The sequence below is a fragment of the Molossus molossus genome, unplaced genomic scaffold (assembly GCF_014108415.1).
Source record: "Molossus molossus isolate mMolMol1 unplaced genomic scaffold, mMolMol1.p scaffold_m16_p_1, whole genome shotgun sequence".
NCBI lineage: Eukaryota > Metazoa > Chordata > Mammalia > Chiroptera > Molossidae > Molossus > Molossus molossus.
Genome location: NW_023425344.1, coordinates 50,123,199 through 50,140,324, shown reverse-complemented (window position 1 = coordinate 50,140,324; position 17,126 = coordinate 50,123,199). Strand labels below are relative to the sequence as shown.

Sequence of the window (17,126 nt, the reverse complement as noted above, 5' to 3'; positions counted from 1 at the left end):
ACCATCTTGAATTCCCCTGAAAGCATTTTTATTGTATTTTATTTATTTATTTCTGAATAACTATGAATAGAGTCCCCATATTTTCTTTATCAATTTTAGAGAGAAAGGGAGGGAGAAGGAGAGAGAGATAGAAACATCAATGAGAGAGAACATCGATTGGTTTCCTCCTGCATGCCTCTCACTGGGGATTTGGCCCACAACCTGGGCATATGCCCTGACTGGGAATCAAACTGGTGACCTCTTGGTGCATGGGTCGATGCTCAACCACTGAGCCACACCGCTGGGCACCCCCTGAAAGCATTTTTAAATCAGTTATCAAAGAAAACTCTGGTGGTTAAAACAGATATACATATGTTGAATGAGTTCAGTACTTAGAAACATTATAACATAATTTATAGGAATAATATAAATCAAACACACACATACTAACAACCACATACACATTGGCTTTTGGCAGAAAATAGTTGTTGATTTCAGTGCTTTTTGTAATCAGAATTGGAGAAAAGACAATAGAGTATGAGCTAATAAATATTTTGTGAAAAATGAAGATATCAAAGAAATCAGTTATCACCCATGCTTTCATCCAGGTGTGTATATGAAAGATTTATTACTCAATGTAAAAAGTCCCTGAAAAAGTTCTTATCTGAGGGCTTTTCCTGAAATATTTCCTTGAAGACTCATTTCATTTAGCTGATAGGTAAATTATATCAGCAATTCAAAAACGGAGGAATCATTCAATAAAACAGGTGCTGATTTTCTTTTATCTGATCAAGAATATTTGTAGTTAGGTGTATCCAGTGTAAGCAGACTTGAATTGAAGATCAATGTGCTGATTCTTATGTTTCCCTTCCTTTTCTCTCCATTACCGCCACAAAAAGTGCATCTTTAAGGGACTAACCCTTACTTAAAATCTGTATGAAATTATTGCCACATTTGTTTACCACTAAATAAAATAAATGGTCATGTTCTATTCTAGTACTTAGTTATCAGTAAAAATAACAGTTTTGGAACTCTATGGTGAAAGACATACTAACTTTATTTCTTTTAACTTCCTTTAAAACAGTTGGATAAAGAAACATAATGATAATTATCATTCACAGGGATGTGGCATAATGAAAGTATAAAGCTGTAAAACACATATTTAACATTCTAAGTTAGTACCTTTTTAAATAAATAAATAAATAAAACCACCAGGATATTTCAGAGATATTTCTTCATTATTCAGAGCAATTCAGCTTTGCTATAGTTTCTACATTTGAATTAATATAACTAACTCTCATTATAGGACTCAGAAAAAAAAAGACACTTCAATTTCTTAAAATTTCTTTTTATAACCAATAATAATAATTTTATGTTGTGAGTTTAAGAGATATTAATTTTCATACTTGATAATACCCAAGATTATTAATAACCACCAGTCATTATTTTAGATATAGCTGACATTCTTGGTTGGTGGAGCAGTGGAGACCATGGCAGCAAAGGCAATATCCAGTGCGAATACTTGCCAGGAAAGCAGTGGAAGGATACACCTTTAACAAATGGTCATCTGGTTAATAATGTAATGCATGAGGAATGCTAAGAGTAAACCAATCTGTTTAATCTTTTCTCATTTTAAGATCATATTTCTCATCATACCACACTCACCCAACTGGGGGTTATTTAAGTTCAGCTACCTAGTGGCAAATGATTCTTATTAAAGATCCAGCTGGAAACATCAGGTAAGAAATTTAAAGCAATATATGAGCATTTAAGCTATGTAAAAGCGCTGTGTAATAAACCTTTGAATTTACTTTATATTTTTTTCTAAAAACAAATCAACCATTACAAGGTTGTGGGTTAACTTTGGGTTGTTTTATCCTTCTCTTTGAAACGTTTTTAGTTCTATTTTTAAATAATTTGAGGGATTTTTCCTCCCAGGAGATACACTCCAGAATAACTGTACAGATATTGAGGGAAGTGTATTATAGAGGAGTAAATTGAAAGTTTTGCCTAAGCGTGAGATCATTGGCCTCTTTAAAAGTTTTTCTATTGCCTCTACTTCCTACCAGTGGAGAGATCATTTGTTTCTTCATTAGGCACACATTAAATAGCAAATAAGATTTATATTAATGCACAGTGAAGGCAAAAATGTTCTTACAAGTGACAACAATGCTCTTCAAAACAGTGCGAGTATAAGTATCAAGATGGCATCTTTTGTGGGTATTTTATTTTCTTAATATTGTGCAATGGATTATATTTATATATTTTAAATTTATATGTTTTATATATAAAATAAGTTTTATGCAAAATCAAATGTATTTTTTAAAAATAGGAAATTTAAAGTTTCTCAGGAAAATACTGTTGTAGCATCAATAACCAATTGTGGTATTAATAAGTACTATGCTTACTGCCTTTTTGTGCAATTAATTAGATTTTTTACTATTATCTATGATAAAAATATTTGTATATACTAGCTTCTTTTTAAATATCATCATTTTTCTTTGAACACACCTGATGTCACAAATACGTGTGTCTTAGTGTTGTGTATAGTTTCTTAAAAATGTCCAGAAACAGATTAGTTTTTCAGTGATCTTAAGATCAGAATAATTAAAATCACAAGTTTGGCCCTTCATTTTGGAAAAGCCTTTTGTTCATCACCTTTTTAAAACTTTATGCTCATTAACTTCTTCATTTAATTTTATGATTTCTTTATTTTAATTTTTTAAGTTCAGGAAACCAATCAAATCTAAAACCTAAAATTTACCTCAGCAGTTTGAGAAATCTCTTAACACTGGTCACGTTACTGTGTTGGCAGCTGGAGCTGGTGTACTGAATTAGAATTTGCAGTTATGCCTGCTGAGTGAGGGGACACAAGCCACCCACACAGCGGTGGCAGGCAGCACCTTCAGTATCCAAGCTTTCACTTTGGGGACATGAAGTCCACTGACTGGGTCATCTGCACTGGAAGTGCAGTTTTAATAAACCCATACACTAGAAATAGAGTCATAGATTTATTACTCACAGATCCCAGAAGCGAAGGGCGCAGCTGAGCCGGGGCAGGGCCGACTCCAGCCCCAGATCACAGGCCCGCAGGAGATCGAGAGCAGGGTAGCAAACACCCACTACTTAAAAGGTGGTTGGGGTGGAGGTGACTAACTTTTCCCAGGCTTAACTCTAAGTGGTTATTTTATTTAATTTATTAAAATATGTTTTTATTGATTTTTTAGAGAGAGGGAAGGGAGAAATAGAAACATCAATGTGAGAGAGAAACAGCAATTGGCTGCCTCCTGCCCACCCCGTAGTGGGGATGGAGCCCACAACTCGGACATGTGCCCTGACAGGGAATGAAACTGGGACCTCTCAGTCCATGGGAGGGTGCCTTATTCACTGTGCCCTACTGGCCGGGCTGGGTGGTCCTTTTAAAAGGTGCTCTGTGAAAAGTGAGGTGGAACTTATGATGGGCTTCTCAAACTCAGGTCCTTATCTAAATGTCCATTGTCTGAATGTAAGTAGGGTTGTCATACTGTAAAATGTCTAGGCAGTAACTGAGAAAAGCAAAGTGGTGTTTTTTCTCAAAAGGTGTTTTTCTCAAAGTCAATATTACTGCGATATTTTTTTTAAAAAATCAAACAATTTGTTTATGATGTAACATAGTTTATGATGTAGCATAGTTGTACAAAGTTTCCTTTGTATACACTGTTTATCGCTCATGTCCAGATACTTCTGTTAAAAAAAAAAAGTTAGCTAAGTAAATTTTAAAGATGTTACTGACTTTATTCAACACTTCATGATTCGGGCAGCATTCCATCCAGCAGATAGGAGCTCGGAGAAGCTGCACAAAATGAAAGACTTACAGGCAGAAGGGAGCAGGACAAGGAAGTTACACTAACAGAAACCAGACTGTCTGTGGAAAGTCACCTTGCAGGAGTGAGGAACATTTTTCCACCGAGGACCATTTGGATATTTATAACATCATTCTCGGGCCATACAAAATTATCAACTTAAAAATTAGCCTGCTATATTTGGTCAGGCTATCTTGGTGAGGTGTAACCCTTCCCCGGCTCAGTCCAAACATTCCAAATGTTCAAGGAGCAAGCTGTGCTGGGGATGGTGATGTTAGCTGGTATCGGTTTCGGAGGCCTTACATGGCCTGTGGGCTGGACAGTTCCCACCTCTGGAGGGTAGGGGTCTATGGTCACACTATCTCGCAAGTGTTAACTAGGCAATTTCTGAGTACTGGTTTAAGATTCCATTCTGGGGAGAAATTGAAACTATAATGAAGTTAGGTAACAACTTGGGTTGGTGACATGGGTGTTAGCATAAGTGACTCCATTTGGAGCCTGTTGTTTTGTTTTTAATACTTTAAACTCCAAGATGAGTATCAAATACCAGTCTCTAATGAAGACTTGCCTTATAGTTTAAAACATGACATGATACACTCTGATGAGGCACTCTGTCTGGTGCTTAATGCTGCTAACTTAAAAATAAAAAGCCAAAGTGAGAGACAACAAGCATTTATTTGAGATCAAAACAGACTGCAATCCATTGGTGTAAATTCAGGAAAAAAACCAAATTATGTCCCAATTGCAGTGGGTGAAGAAAAAGGTTTTTATGAGAAAGGGAAGAGAGAAAATTACATGAATAGAAGAAGGGGATTTCTATTGATGCTAACAAGCTAAGTTACTCTTTTAACTACACATGTTATTGATTAAGAATGTCCAAAATCATCAGTCCTTGTGGTGAGGAGGTCTGCTTTCCTGTTAACTTCACAAACAATTCTTTTTAAGACAATGTTGGTTTGGCTCAGTCCAAAGGTTATTTTGCTCAGTCCAAACATCCAAATGTTCAAGGAGCAAGCTGTGCTGGGGATGGTGGTTCTGTTTTGAAATGGCTCCCATTGTATCAATTGTCTCAATACGATAGGCTTGAGAGCCAAAGGACCTTAAGGCAGCTGCTATCGGTTCCTTTATGATTTTGCTCTATGAACTTGGCAAGTTACTCAGCTTCTTTGACCGATGTTTCCTTCTTTAATGATTACCATATCTACTTTATGGGATCTTTTTTTTAGCACAAAGTAAATGATATCAACATATGTACAACACATTGCACAATGACACATAGTGAGCAGTTAACAAATGCTAGCAATTGTGACAGGCTGAGTCTAGATGTAAAGTAGTTGTTATTCACACAGGCTAGCTAGCTTTTAGAGCAGCACTTTCCATAGAAGCATGCTTGACTTAGCAATTCTTTCAAAGAGCTCCTATTCGCTAGTAACATTACAAATTATCGCCTGCACATATACTACTACTCAGTTTATTTATTTACTTGCAATTTTTTTCTCTAATTTATTAAGATAAAGTAGTAATAAAGATTACACTTACAATGTTTGCACTTCACATTTTAAGTATTCTTTCTGTAATAATTTTATCTATTAATAATTAGTAACTATAATAATTATTTTTGCTAATGACATTATATAAAACATATTAAATATTTAAAAACCTATGGAATAAGCATCTCTATGTTCTAAGCTAACTGTAGAATTTGCATCTTTACATTTTGGATCACATCTGAAGCTTCAGTTCCAGGCCTGAGTGTGGAGGTCAGATAGACACTGGCTTCCAGCAATCTAATAGTAAGAATTTATCAATTATGAGCTGCAAAGAAAGGGTTGAAGGATCAAGTTTAAGAAAAAGAATAACAACTGAAGATACAGCAACAGGTTGACAGATACAACACATGTTACCCCTGGACTTGTAATGATCACAAAATATGAAGCCACCATGACAAATATCATTTGATAGAGAGAAAGCTCTTAAGTATATCATTGGTTTGAATCAAACTAAAAAATAATTTGTCTTTCCCTTTTGTTTGAAACACAGAGAAAATCCTTTGTGTCATAGCTCATCAAATCTTCAACCTCAAGCCACATCATGTTTGGAAAAACCATTCTGCTGTTATCTCTCCAGATAAGTCTCCTGGGAATCACTCTTGGTGGAAATGTTCTGATTTGGCCAATGGAAGGTAGTCATTGGCTAAATATTAAGATTATTATAGATGAGCTGATTAAAAAACAGCATAATGTGACTGTCCTAGTTGCTTCTGGTGCACTTTACATCGAGCCCACCTCTAACCCATCTCTGACATTTGAGATATATAAGGTACCCTTTGGAAAAGAAAGAGTGGAACAAGTGATCAGGAACTTCATTCTGGCATGGATGGGAAATAGACCATCTCCTTCCACCATTTGGAGATTCTATCAGGAGATCGGCAGAGTCCTCAAGGATTTCCACATGCTGTGTAGGGAAATCTGTGATGGTGTTCTCAAAAACCAAAAGCTGATGGAAAAGCTGAAGAAAAGCAAATTTGAGGTCCTGGTATCAGATCCCGTGTTTCCTTGTGGTGATATAGTAGCTTTAAAACTTGGAATTCCATTTATGTACTCCTTGAGGTTTTCTCCAGCATCGACGGTTGAAAAACACTGTGGGAAGACACCATACCCTCCTTCCTATGTTCCTGCTGTTTTATCAGAACTCACCGACCAGATGTCTTTTACTGACAGAATAAGAAATTTCATCTCCTACCATCTACAGGACTACATGTTTGATACTCTTTGGAATTCATGGGATTCCTACTATAGTAAAGCTTTGGGTATGTAGCATTTTTTTGTATTATTTGAAGTTAAACAAACAGAGCTTTTTATGACCTCTTTTTGTTTCCTATGACTATTTCTTTTCAATTCTCTATATTGATTAGTATTATTATAATTTGATAGTAGGAAAGAACATAAAATACAATATGCTTTGGAACCATACTGTGTTGTTTTCTAATTTTATGGACTTGAAGATACCAAATGCATTTTTTATGCCTAACATAAAAAATACCTTAGTTTAAAATCGGGGCTTGATTCTCTCCCTGGCTGGTTTGGCTCAGCAGTTGGAGTGTCAGCCTGAGGATCAAAGGGTTGCGGGTTTGATTCTGGTTAAGGGCACGTACCTCAGTCACAATTTGGTCCCCAGCCCTGGTTGGGGTTGTGCAGGAGGCAACCAATTGATGTCTCTCTCTCGCTCTCTCTTCTTCCCATTCTGTCTGAAAAGCAATAGAAAAATATCCTTGGGTGAGGATTTAAACAAACAAACAAACAAATAAATAAAATTAGGACTTGATTCTCATTTACATATTGCATTGAAAATACAAATTGCCCAGAAACTTCAGTGGTGTGTGTGGGAAGTTGAAAGAGTTTAAGTTTTCTATGAGCCCAATATTAATATTCACATTCGTGTCTGTGTATGTGTATTTAAAAACACCCATGTTAGTCAATAATCTCTGATCATTGCTCATATTTTCTCACTGTTTACTAGACACTTCCTTGGATAGGGAGGGTACAACAAAGACTAAGATGAAATTCCTGGCTTCAAGAAATTCAAAAACTAAAAATTTAGACATGAAAGGGAATATTTACAATATAAATGATGTGGGTAATGAAAATATGTATAAAAAACAGAAATGGTATAATGGAAATAGGCCGTATATGACAGGACAACATACTATTCTGAAAAATTTCAGAGTTGAGGTGATACACAAAGAAATTAAAAAATATATATTTTTGAATTTTTTTGAAAACTAAGTGTAGGGAAAGAAACAGTGTACCCAATGTTGTGGAGCCTAGAAATAGCACATGTGTGGTGGGTATTACTGACGACTCAGTATTTAGGAAGGTCAAAGTATAAGGTGGGGAGGTATGAGAAAGAACTCTGAAGATGTCAATATTGCAAGAATGAATAAATTAAATATTTTCAAAGCATCTTATATGTCATGCTATGCATCTTGATTCATATCTAACAAGTAACTGGAAACAGTTTAAAGAGATGTATTATGATTAGACTTCACCTTATATAAAACACATGGACAGATGTGGACCTAAAGTAGACAAAGGTTAGACTGTAGGCTACTGTGTTGTTCCAGGAAAGATGTGGTAAAAGCATATATTAGAGAAGTAGCTTATGAACTAGAAAAATAATGCAGATGGGAATACAGAGTAACACATACAGTAGAGCAGGTTCTTGAAAAATAATTTCTGCTTACATGTGTGATCATAAAAAGTAATTAAGTTTCTTTGTACCTACACTTACTTATCCCATCTCAAACAGGGCTACTACTGAACGGACTACATTAGTTAACACATAAGAACATTTTAGAATAGTGTCTAGAAGATAAAAACTGTTCAATTAGTGTTAGTTGTTTAGCAGGTAAAATTAATATAAACTGATGGCTAATTGGTAAGTGTTATAAGGGGCGAGAAAGAGATTAAATTATTTCTTTTATAATTGGCATAAAACATATTAATGATTTGATATTTGTACATATTGCAAAATGATCACAATAAGTCTAGTTAACATCCATCACCACACATAGGTACAGGGTTTTTTCTTATGATGAGAAATTTTAAGATTTACTCTTTTAGCAACTTTCAAGTACACAACACAATATTGTTAACTGTAGTAACCATGCTGTACATTATATTCCTGTGACTTATTTATTTTACAACTGGAAGTTTGTACATTTTGACTCCCTTCACTCATTTTGTTCGCCCCCTACTCCCACCTCTGGCAAATACCTGTTCTCTGTATCTATGAGTTTGGTTTTTTTCTATGTTTCTTTCTTCTTTTTTTAAGATTCCAAATATAAATGAAATCATATGGTATTGTCTTTCTCTGAATTATATCTTTTAGCACAATGCCCTCAAGTTCCATCCATGTTGTTGCAAGTGACAGGATTTCCTTTTTTTATGGCTGAATATTATTTCATTGTATATACCAACCATATTTGCATTATTATTCATCCATCGATGAACAGTTAGGTTTTTTATGTCTTGGCTATTGTAAATAATACTGCTATGAACGTGGAATTGACGGATCATTCTATAATTCTGTTTTTAATATTTTGAGTAATTTCTTTAAAGTCATTCAGTGCATAATAATGTTTTGACCAACAATGAACCACATATATGAGGGTGGTCTCATAAAATTATAATGGAGCTGAAAATTTCTATCCCCTCATAATGAGAGCAAGTATCTACTACTTACTATCCCTCATACAGGTGGTCCATTATCTACAGCACTGTTGTACAACGCATCACTCTTGTGCTTGTGGTAACACTGGTGCAAACAAACCTACCGTGCCAAAAGTCACATAAAAGTATAGCACATAAAATGAAGTATAGTTCATGATATTTAATAATAAACTGTTAACTGGTTTATATAGTTGCACAAGTATACTTTTCATGATTATTTTAGAGTGTACCCTTTCTACCTATTAAAACAGTTTGCTGTAAAACAGTGTACCGTGTTATACCAGCAGCAACCTCACACTCCTGTGTTTACTGCGTGGCTTGATTGCATCACGTTTTTCTGTGCTTGATATAATCTCATGTTGTTTTACAAACTTAGTGTAGCCAAAGCACAGTGTTTAAAATTTACAGTAGTGTACAGCCATATCCCAGACCCTCACACTCAGGAACCGCTCATTCGCTGACTCACCCAGAGCAGCTTCCATTCCTGCAAGCGCCACTCATTGTAAGTGCCTGACACCAGGGTATTATTTTTTTATCTTTCATACTGTGTTTTCACTGTACCTTTTCTATGTTTAGATACACAAATATTTACCATTATTTTAGGATTACCTACAGTATTCAGTACAGTAACATGCTGTACAGGCTTGTACCCTCGGAGCAATAGGCTATAGCATGTAGCCGAGGTGTGCAGTAGACCTTATCATCTATGTTTGTTTAAGTGCAATGTCTGCATAACCACAAAATTGCCCAATGATGCATTTTCAGAACTTAATACTGGTCTTTAAGTGGTACGTGACTGTACTGTTTTCCAAAAAAGCTGTGCCAATATATATTCCCACCAATAGTGCATGAGGGCTTCCTTTTCTCCACATCCTCACCAACACTTGTTATCTCTTGTCTTTTTGATAACAGGTGTGAGGTGATATTTCATTGTGGTTTTAACCTGTGCTTCCCTTATGATTAGTGATGTTGAGCAACTTTTCATGTACCTGTTAGCCATTAGTATGTCTTCCTTAGAAAATCTTCTGCCCATTTTTAATCAGGTTTGTTTGTGCTAATGAGTTGTATGAATTTATATATATTTTACACATTAACACCTTATCGGCAAATATTTTCTTCCATATAGTAGGTTGCCTTTTCATTTGTTGATGGTTTCCTTTGCTGTGCTGATGCTTTTTTAGTTTTATGTAGTTCCACTGTTTATACCTACTTTAAAAAATTTTTTTTTCCATTATTAACTTTTAGAGACAGAGGAAGGGAGAGGGAGGGAGAGATAAAAGTACTGATGAGAGAGAACATCAACTGGCCACCACTAGGGATTTGGCCCACAACCTGGGCATGTGCCCTGACCAGGAATCGAACTGGCGACCTCCTGGTGCATGGGTCAACACTCAACCATTGAGCCACAGCAGTGGGCTATATTTGCTTTTATTGTCTTTGCTTTTGGTTTCAAATGCCAAAGTGTCATCATTAAGACCAATGTCAAGAAGCTTACTGCCTATGCTTTCTTCAAGGAATTTTATGGTTTCAGTCATACAATTAAGTCTTTAATCCATTTTGAGTTAATTTTTGTATATGGTGTTAAGATAGTGTTCAGTTTTATTTTTTGTCCAATTTTCCCAGCACCATTTATGAAAGAGACTTCCTTTCCCTGTTATATATTCTTGAACCCTTTTCTATAAATGAATTGACCATATAAGCATGAGTTTATTGCTGAGCAGTGTTAGGAGAAGTGTTAGTTCTAATTGGTGCATCACCTTCTCTAGATATGTTAAATAGTTGCCCCCAAATTACAAAATAGATTTTCTCTTGGAATGTAAACAAAGACCTACGTATTCTGTGATTCAGAGAGAATAAGCATAGCTACTATGAGGATTATAAACTATCCTATGATGACAGAAGCAAATAGTCAACATCATGGAGCTAAAAGTAAGAAATAGAGGATGAAGAAATGGTCATTTTATGAGGCAATGAAGCTGTTAATATCTGCAAAATCTCTTTAATCTCCTCTTGCGTGCTGTAAACTAACAGATGCACCTGACTGAGTATGTGCAGCATCTCAGTTCATAAAGTAGAAGAAGGTACGTGGAGAGTGCCTTGCTCACTATATATGTCTCTATTTTTATTTCATTATTTAAACTTTTATCAACTGCTCCTTCTTCACCTTGAAGTAATAATTATCATGATTACAATGCTCCTTATTCATGCTGGTGAGATTATTCCCAGATAAGCCTTCCCCAAGCTGGCAGTCTCAGTATCACAAGTTTCATTGTATTGTGCTTGTAAGTTAATGCTAGTAATAAAATCACGCTATTCCACTCTTCTTCAGCTCTTCCCACGAGCCTAATACTCCTTAACAATTTGTTCATAGGATGTAATAAAGATTCTTAAAAATCTTCTTACTCTCTGATTTTGATAATATCATGTTTCTAATCAAATTATACTCTTCTGACTTAGAATGACTATTTAAGTCTGTCTTACTAAAGCACATTCTTATTGATGCCCAGGGACATGAACGCTCATACTCAAAAACACCAGGTAAGAAGTAAAAGTACTGACCAGCAGAGTAATTTCTTTTTGTGCAAGTCTTTGTACATGTGATAAATGTGAATGATAAATAGAACTGATGCGTAAAAATAACATTTCCAGTTTGTAACTTGAATTTATCTTTTACTTTAGCTTTACTGCTCTAAGCAAAGTCATTGCAAAGAATCCATATACACTCAGGTCTCAAATTGTCACACCTGAGTAAATAAATAGAATGACTTTCTCTGTAAGATTAGTTTTCTGCAGTGTAATGCAATGAGAACCTCAAAGTGTGTCCTTAATCTTTGCTAATTGCTAGAAATCGGATATTATAACGTCAAATGACTTATTTTATTTCAAGTCATGGCTATTTGGTTCAAATTCATGAACATCATTATAGTAATAGTAGTTAACATGTGTTGATCTCATCCCGTGCACTAGACATTGTGGTAAGGGCTACATGTGTATTATATCTCTTAGCCTTTGCAATAAATCTGTGAAGAAAAAAACTACTATCACAGATAAAAATCTTGAGGCTTAGAAATATCAAACATGACATATAAAATCATATAGATACCAGTTTGAGAAAATGGTTTTCAAACTGAAGTCTTTCTGATGCTAACACTTCTAGAAAATTTTTTCTCTCCTTTTAAAATTTTGGGTGCAAATCTAGTAATTATTTAGAATATTTTAGGTTTAAATTTTCTTGGGTACTTTCCTCTTCCTTTCAGTATATATAGCTTTTGAAATCTGTCCTGTGTCTCACCTGTTTTAGTCTGTGGAATGGCATTTCCCTGGGCCATGTTATCCGGAGGGAACGCGACTCCGTTGCCTGGACAAATCTGCCTGAGGATAGCTTTCTGGTCTTGAGAAAGCATCTCTTTAACTAAGAAAGAAAAGCCTGCTACAGATTTCAAATAGATTTGTTTAAAGTTGAACCAGGTAGATTTTATTTTTACATTCATATTAACAACAAAAAAGTCACAAAAATTGGGGAAACATTTAAGGAAAGAATAATCTAGCATTTTAATTCCAGTAAAAAATATATATTTATAATCCTGCCTTGGCCAGTTTGTCTCAGTGGTTGGAGTATTGGCCCGAGGACCAGAGTCCTGGGTTTGATTCCTGGTCGAGGTCATGTTCCTGGGCTGTGGGTTCGATCTCCAGCCCCGGGTTGGGGTCGTGCAAGAGACAACCAGTCCATGTGTCTCTCCCACAGCCATGGTTCTCTCGTTCGCTCCCTCCCTCCTTCCCTCCCACTGGAACTAAAAAGTAAAATAAAATAATGGAAAAGTATCCTTGGATGAGGATTTAAAAAAATAAAATAAATGCATAATCCATAAACATTACCTATTACTATCAATTTTACACTTTGGCCACTGTAAAAACAAACAGATTTTTATTTGTGTGAGTAATCTTTATATATTAGATATGTATAAATACCTAATGTATTGTTATATATAAACAATTAAATGAATGATTTCTAAGAACTAATGCTATCTATAATAACAATAAACTATCTTGTAAATATATTTATTTAAATAGGAAAAAAACAGATATTCAAAAAGAAAAGATTATGCCCATAAGATGTATTTATTTATTTTTTGTTAATTCTCACCTGAGGATATTTTTCCATTGATTTTTAGAGAATGAAAGGGGAGGAGGAAGAGAGAAAGAGAAACATCGACGTGAGAGAGACACATCAATTGGTTGCCTCCCACACAACCCCAACTGGGGGGCAGCGGATCAAACCTGAAACCCAGGTATGTGCCCTTGACTGGAATTGAACCCGCTGCCTTTCGGCTGGCGTGGACTAATGTTCTAACCACTGAGCAAAACTGGCCAGGGCAATGACCATAATATTTAGATCTTTGCATGAACTAAGTACTCACAGAGCACAGGTAATTAACATAAAGTAAGGTGATAGAAATGAAACAAATTTGAGTGTGTATATCTCCAAAATGTTTGATTTACAGAAGACATTTTATTGATTGATTGACTGATTGATTGGTTGGACTGGCTGCCTCCAGTAAACGCCCTAACTAGGGATTGAATCCGAAACCTGGGTATGTGTCCTGACAGGGAATCAAACCTGACACTTTTTGGTGTACAGAATGATGCTCCAACCAACTGAGCCACACCGGACAGGACAGTAAACATTTAAAGGAGAAAATAATGTATTGGAGTCTTTTCCCTGAAGCGTAATATATTTTGGGTTGGATCTTTTCTTTACCTTCTTATTTTCTTTTTCTTCTGAGTCTTCCCTTTGCATTCTTCTTTCCTTCTTTCTTTTCTTCCTCTATTCTAAAATTTAACTAAATCTTGATTTTTTAAAATAATCTTTCAAATAGCTGCTCATAGCATCACCTTTTCCACAATGACCCATGAGCTGGGTAACAGCCACAGGCATGACATCCAGGATGGAGTTTGTGGTGGGACATGCCAGTTCCCAGAGAAAGCTATCACTCATTTTTTCTACCACTCAGTGAAAGAGAATGGAGGTTGTTATTTTTATGGGTATAATCTTGAGTTTTATATTATTAATCTAAAACTAAAAGGCCAAAGTGAGTTTCTGGTACTGAACTAATAATCTGATTAACAGTAGGAAACAGCCAAAATTGTTGTGTATGTACATATAGGGATTCCATAGCACGTGAGACCCAGGACAGCTCAGGCAGGTGGCCATACATGCCACGTTGAGCTAAGGAGAGAGGGGTGGTATAGTTTGCAGCTTCAAAGGGTGGGAGGCAATTTGCATGGAGAGAGAAAAGCAAATGTTTGGTAAATAATTGTTTGCTGGGTCATCTTGAACAACAGAGCACAGAGAGGACCTTGATCAAGGAGCCTTGTCCATCACACACTAGTTATATTAAACTACAGTTATCTGTGATGACATCTCCTTTCCTGAAGCAGGTTCTTTATCTAATTCTTTTAGGCAATAAGGGGAAAGTAGAATTTTTTTTTTCAGTCTTTCATTTCTTGAAAATAGCCAGCTTAAAATTATTAATATCCCAAAAGGCGTACCTCAGGGTGGCAACTCTGCTTCCCCTTGGTACCACAGCTGGGGCACCTCAGTAAGAGGAATGAGAAGAGGTGAAGAGATCTTGTTAAATAGGTCATCTTTAAAAGTCAGACCGTCTTCTTACAATAGCCTATGTAGCTAACATGGATTGCACACAGAGTCTCTTCTGAATAATCTGTGTGCATCGTTGCATTCAGCCCTCACAGCTTTAGGAAATCAGCACCACCGTTCTCCCCCGTCTGGTAAAGAGAAAGCTGAGTAATTTACATGAGATTACAATCAGGAAAGTGGTGAAGCATTTGATGGCAGACTCTGGGCTAAAATGAAAACTCTAGAAAGATTCTCAGTTTATATACAACAAAACAAAGGGAAAACGTTTATCTAAATTTAAGCATTCAAAAGAATTAACTAAATGCCAGTCAAGGAACTCAAATAAAATCGAAGCACTGATGTGAGGCTAAAACTTTAAAGTTACTAAGGAGTTCACAACTCATGTCCCTAAAAGCGTATTAAGGCTGGTTTCTAGACTTCTGTGGCCTCGGGGGCCACCTCTAACTCTGAGAGGCAGTGAGAAATGAATGAGCACGGTGAAATCCCAGCCATCCTGTGCAATGCTTCGGAAACACACAGGAAGAAGAGACCTTCAAATCAGGGCATGTCTTTGGGTGGAAAATATATACGAAAGAACTTTCATACAAAAATGTTGTTTTAAGGATTCTCGATTCAAGCTAATAGCATTATACACATTTTAAGAAATTTTATTTTGTTAATTTTATACGGATGAGCTAAATGATCTTCAGCAAGTGTTATATACCAGATACTATTAAATATAATTAAATATGAATACTTTATATCTGTTGTATTCCCTTTTGAAGTTCTCCTTTAAAGTAAACAGAAATGAAAATGAAAACTTGACTGAAAGTAAGAGGACAATATTCTAATTGGTGAAAATTTTCTATGGCTAATCAATTTTGTATGTTTTTAAAAATACTTTATAATAAAGACATACAACTTGAAGGTACTATATGTTTTGACAAAGTGGCTTTATCAATAAGAAGTATTACTTTTTGTTTAACCTAATTTTGGAAAGATATAGTAAACTGGAGACACATTTTATAAATAATGGTTATTATCACAGATACTAGGCTTATAACTTGCCTGCTTTTTGTTCTTTAAAATAGGACAATACTTCATTTCTGTTGTTGAAATAATCATATTAATGTATATAAGAATTTTATTTACATTGTTTTCCTTTTCATCTATAGATCAATTGACCTTTGAGTGTAGCTGTTACATTAAATATTATTTTATTTAAAAAAATACTTACCTAACTATACTTTGAAAGTTTATTCTCATCTGCAAAGAGCTACAGTAGGTTGGTTTCTACAATGGATATCATCATGCCTAAGAATTTTGTCTTTCTGCTGATTTTTAATTTGACTCTGACTGAAAATGTTTTCAGTGGAAATGTGCTAATTTGGCCAACAGATGGTAGCCATTGGTTAAATATTAAGATCATTCTAGAAGAGTTGACTCAAAGAAATCACAATGTGACCATACTGGCTTCATCAGCAACTTTATTCATCAACTCTGATCCTGATTCTCCTGTGAATTTTGAGGTGATACCTGTTTCCTTCAAGAAGAGTGATATAGATTCCTTAATTGAGCATATGATAATGCTGTGGATAGACCACAGACCAACTCCTCTCACACTCTGGACTTTCTACAAAGAACTAGGAAAACTCCTGGATACTTTTTTTCAAATTAACAAGCAAATCTGTGATGGAGTATTAAGCAACCCCAAGTTAATGTCAAGACTTCAGAAAGGTGGTTTTGACGTGTTGGTAGCTGACCCAGTAACAATCTGTGGGGACCTGGTTGCTGTGAAATTAGGAATTCCATTTATGTACACATTGAGGTTCTCTCCAGCCTCAACAGTAGAGAGACACTGTGGGAAAATCCCCGCACCTGCCTCCTACGTACCTGCAGCCTTGTCAGAGCTCACTGACCAGATGACCTTTGGTGAAAGGGTTAAAAATACCATCTCTTATCCTCTGCAAGACTATATATTTCAGTCCTATTGGGGAGAATGGAATTTGTACTACAGCAAAGTTCTAGGTAAGTCTCTAAAATGTCCTCTTATTAATGGCTCTAGGTGCTCTATTTATTCTTGTTAATACAGCAGAAGTTCATCCCACTGTACACACCAAACTGAAGTAAATGTACTTTTTATTTTATTTTCATACAAGTTCTTGATCATTATCTTTGGATAACTTCCTTAAAATGGAATGGTGGTATTATTATGTATGCTATTAAGGCAAATAATCTTGTGCCATTTAAGAAATAGCTTTTCAACGTGTAAATCAATCTTCAAATACAAATGGAAATATCTTCACTAGGATAAATTATGACCTTGGCAAACATTATGAAGTGATACATGATTTACTTTCCCTCTACAGTTCTTCATTCTTTTCTTTGCAGAAACCTTTAAAAAGCCTAGCATGGGGCATGGGAAACCTGGGTTTA

The 17,126-nt window shown here is 35.5% G+C and overlaps 1 protein-coding gene across 1 annotated transcript in view; it reads left to right on the top strand.

Moving 5' to 3' along the window:
- The first annotated feature begins 1,605 nt into the window (after positions 1-1,605).
- LOC118633032 (UDP-glucuronosyltransferase 2A3-like) overlaps positions 1,606-17,126 on the top strand; it is a 61,795-nt gene continuing 46,274 nt past the window's right edge. The window contains exons 1-3 of the mRNA XM_036266449.1: positions 1,606-1,718; positions 5,862-6,630; positions 16,089-16,718. Of these exons, the coding sequence (XP_036122342.1) occupies positions 5,913-6,630; positions 16,089-16,718 (1,348 nt within the window). The 5' untranslated portion in view covers positions 1,606-1,718; positions 5,862-5,912. The remainder of the gene's footprint in view (positions 1,719-5,861; positions 6,631-16,088; positions 16,719-17,126) is intronic.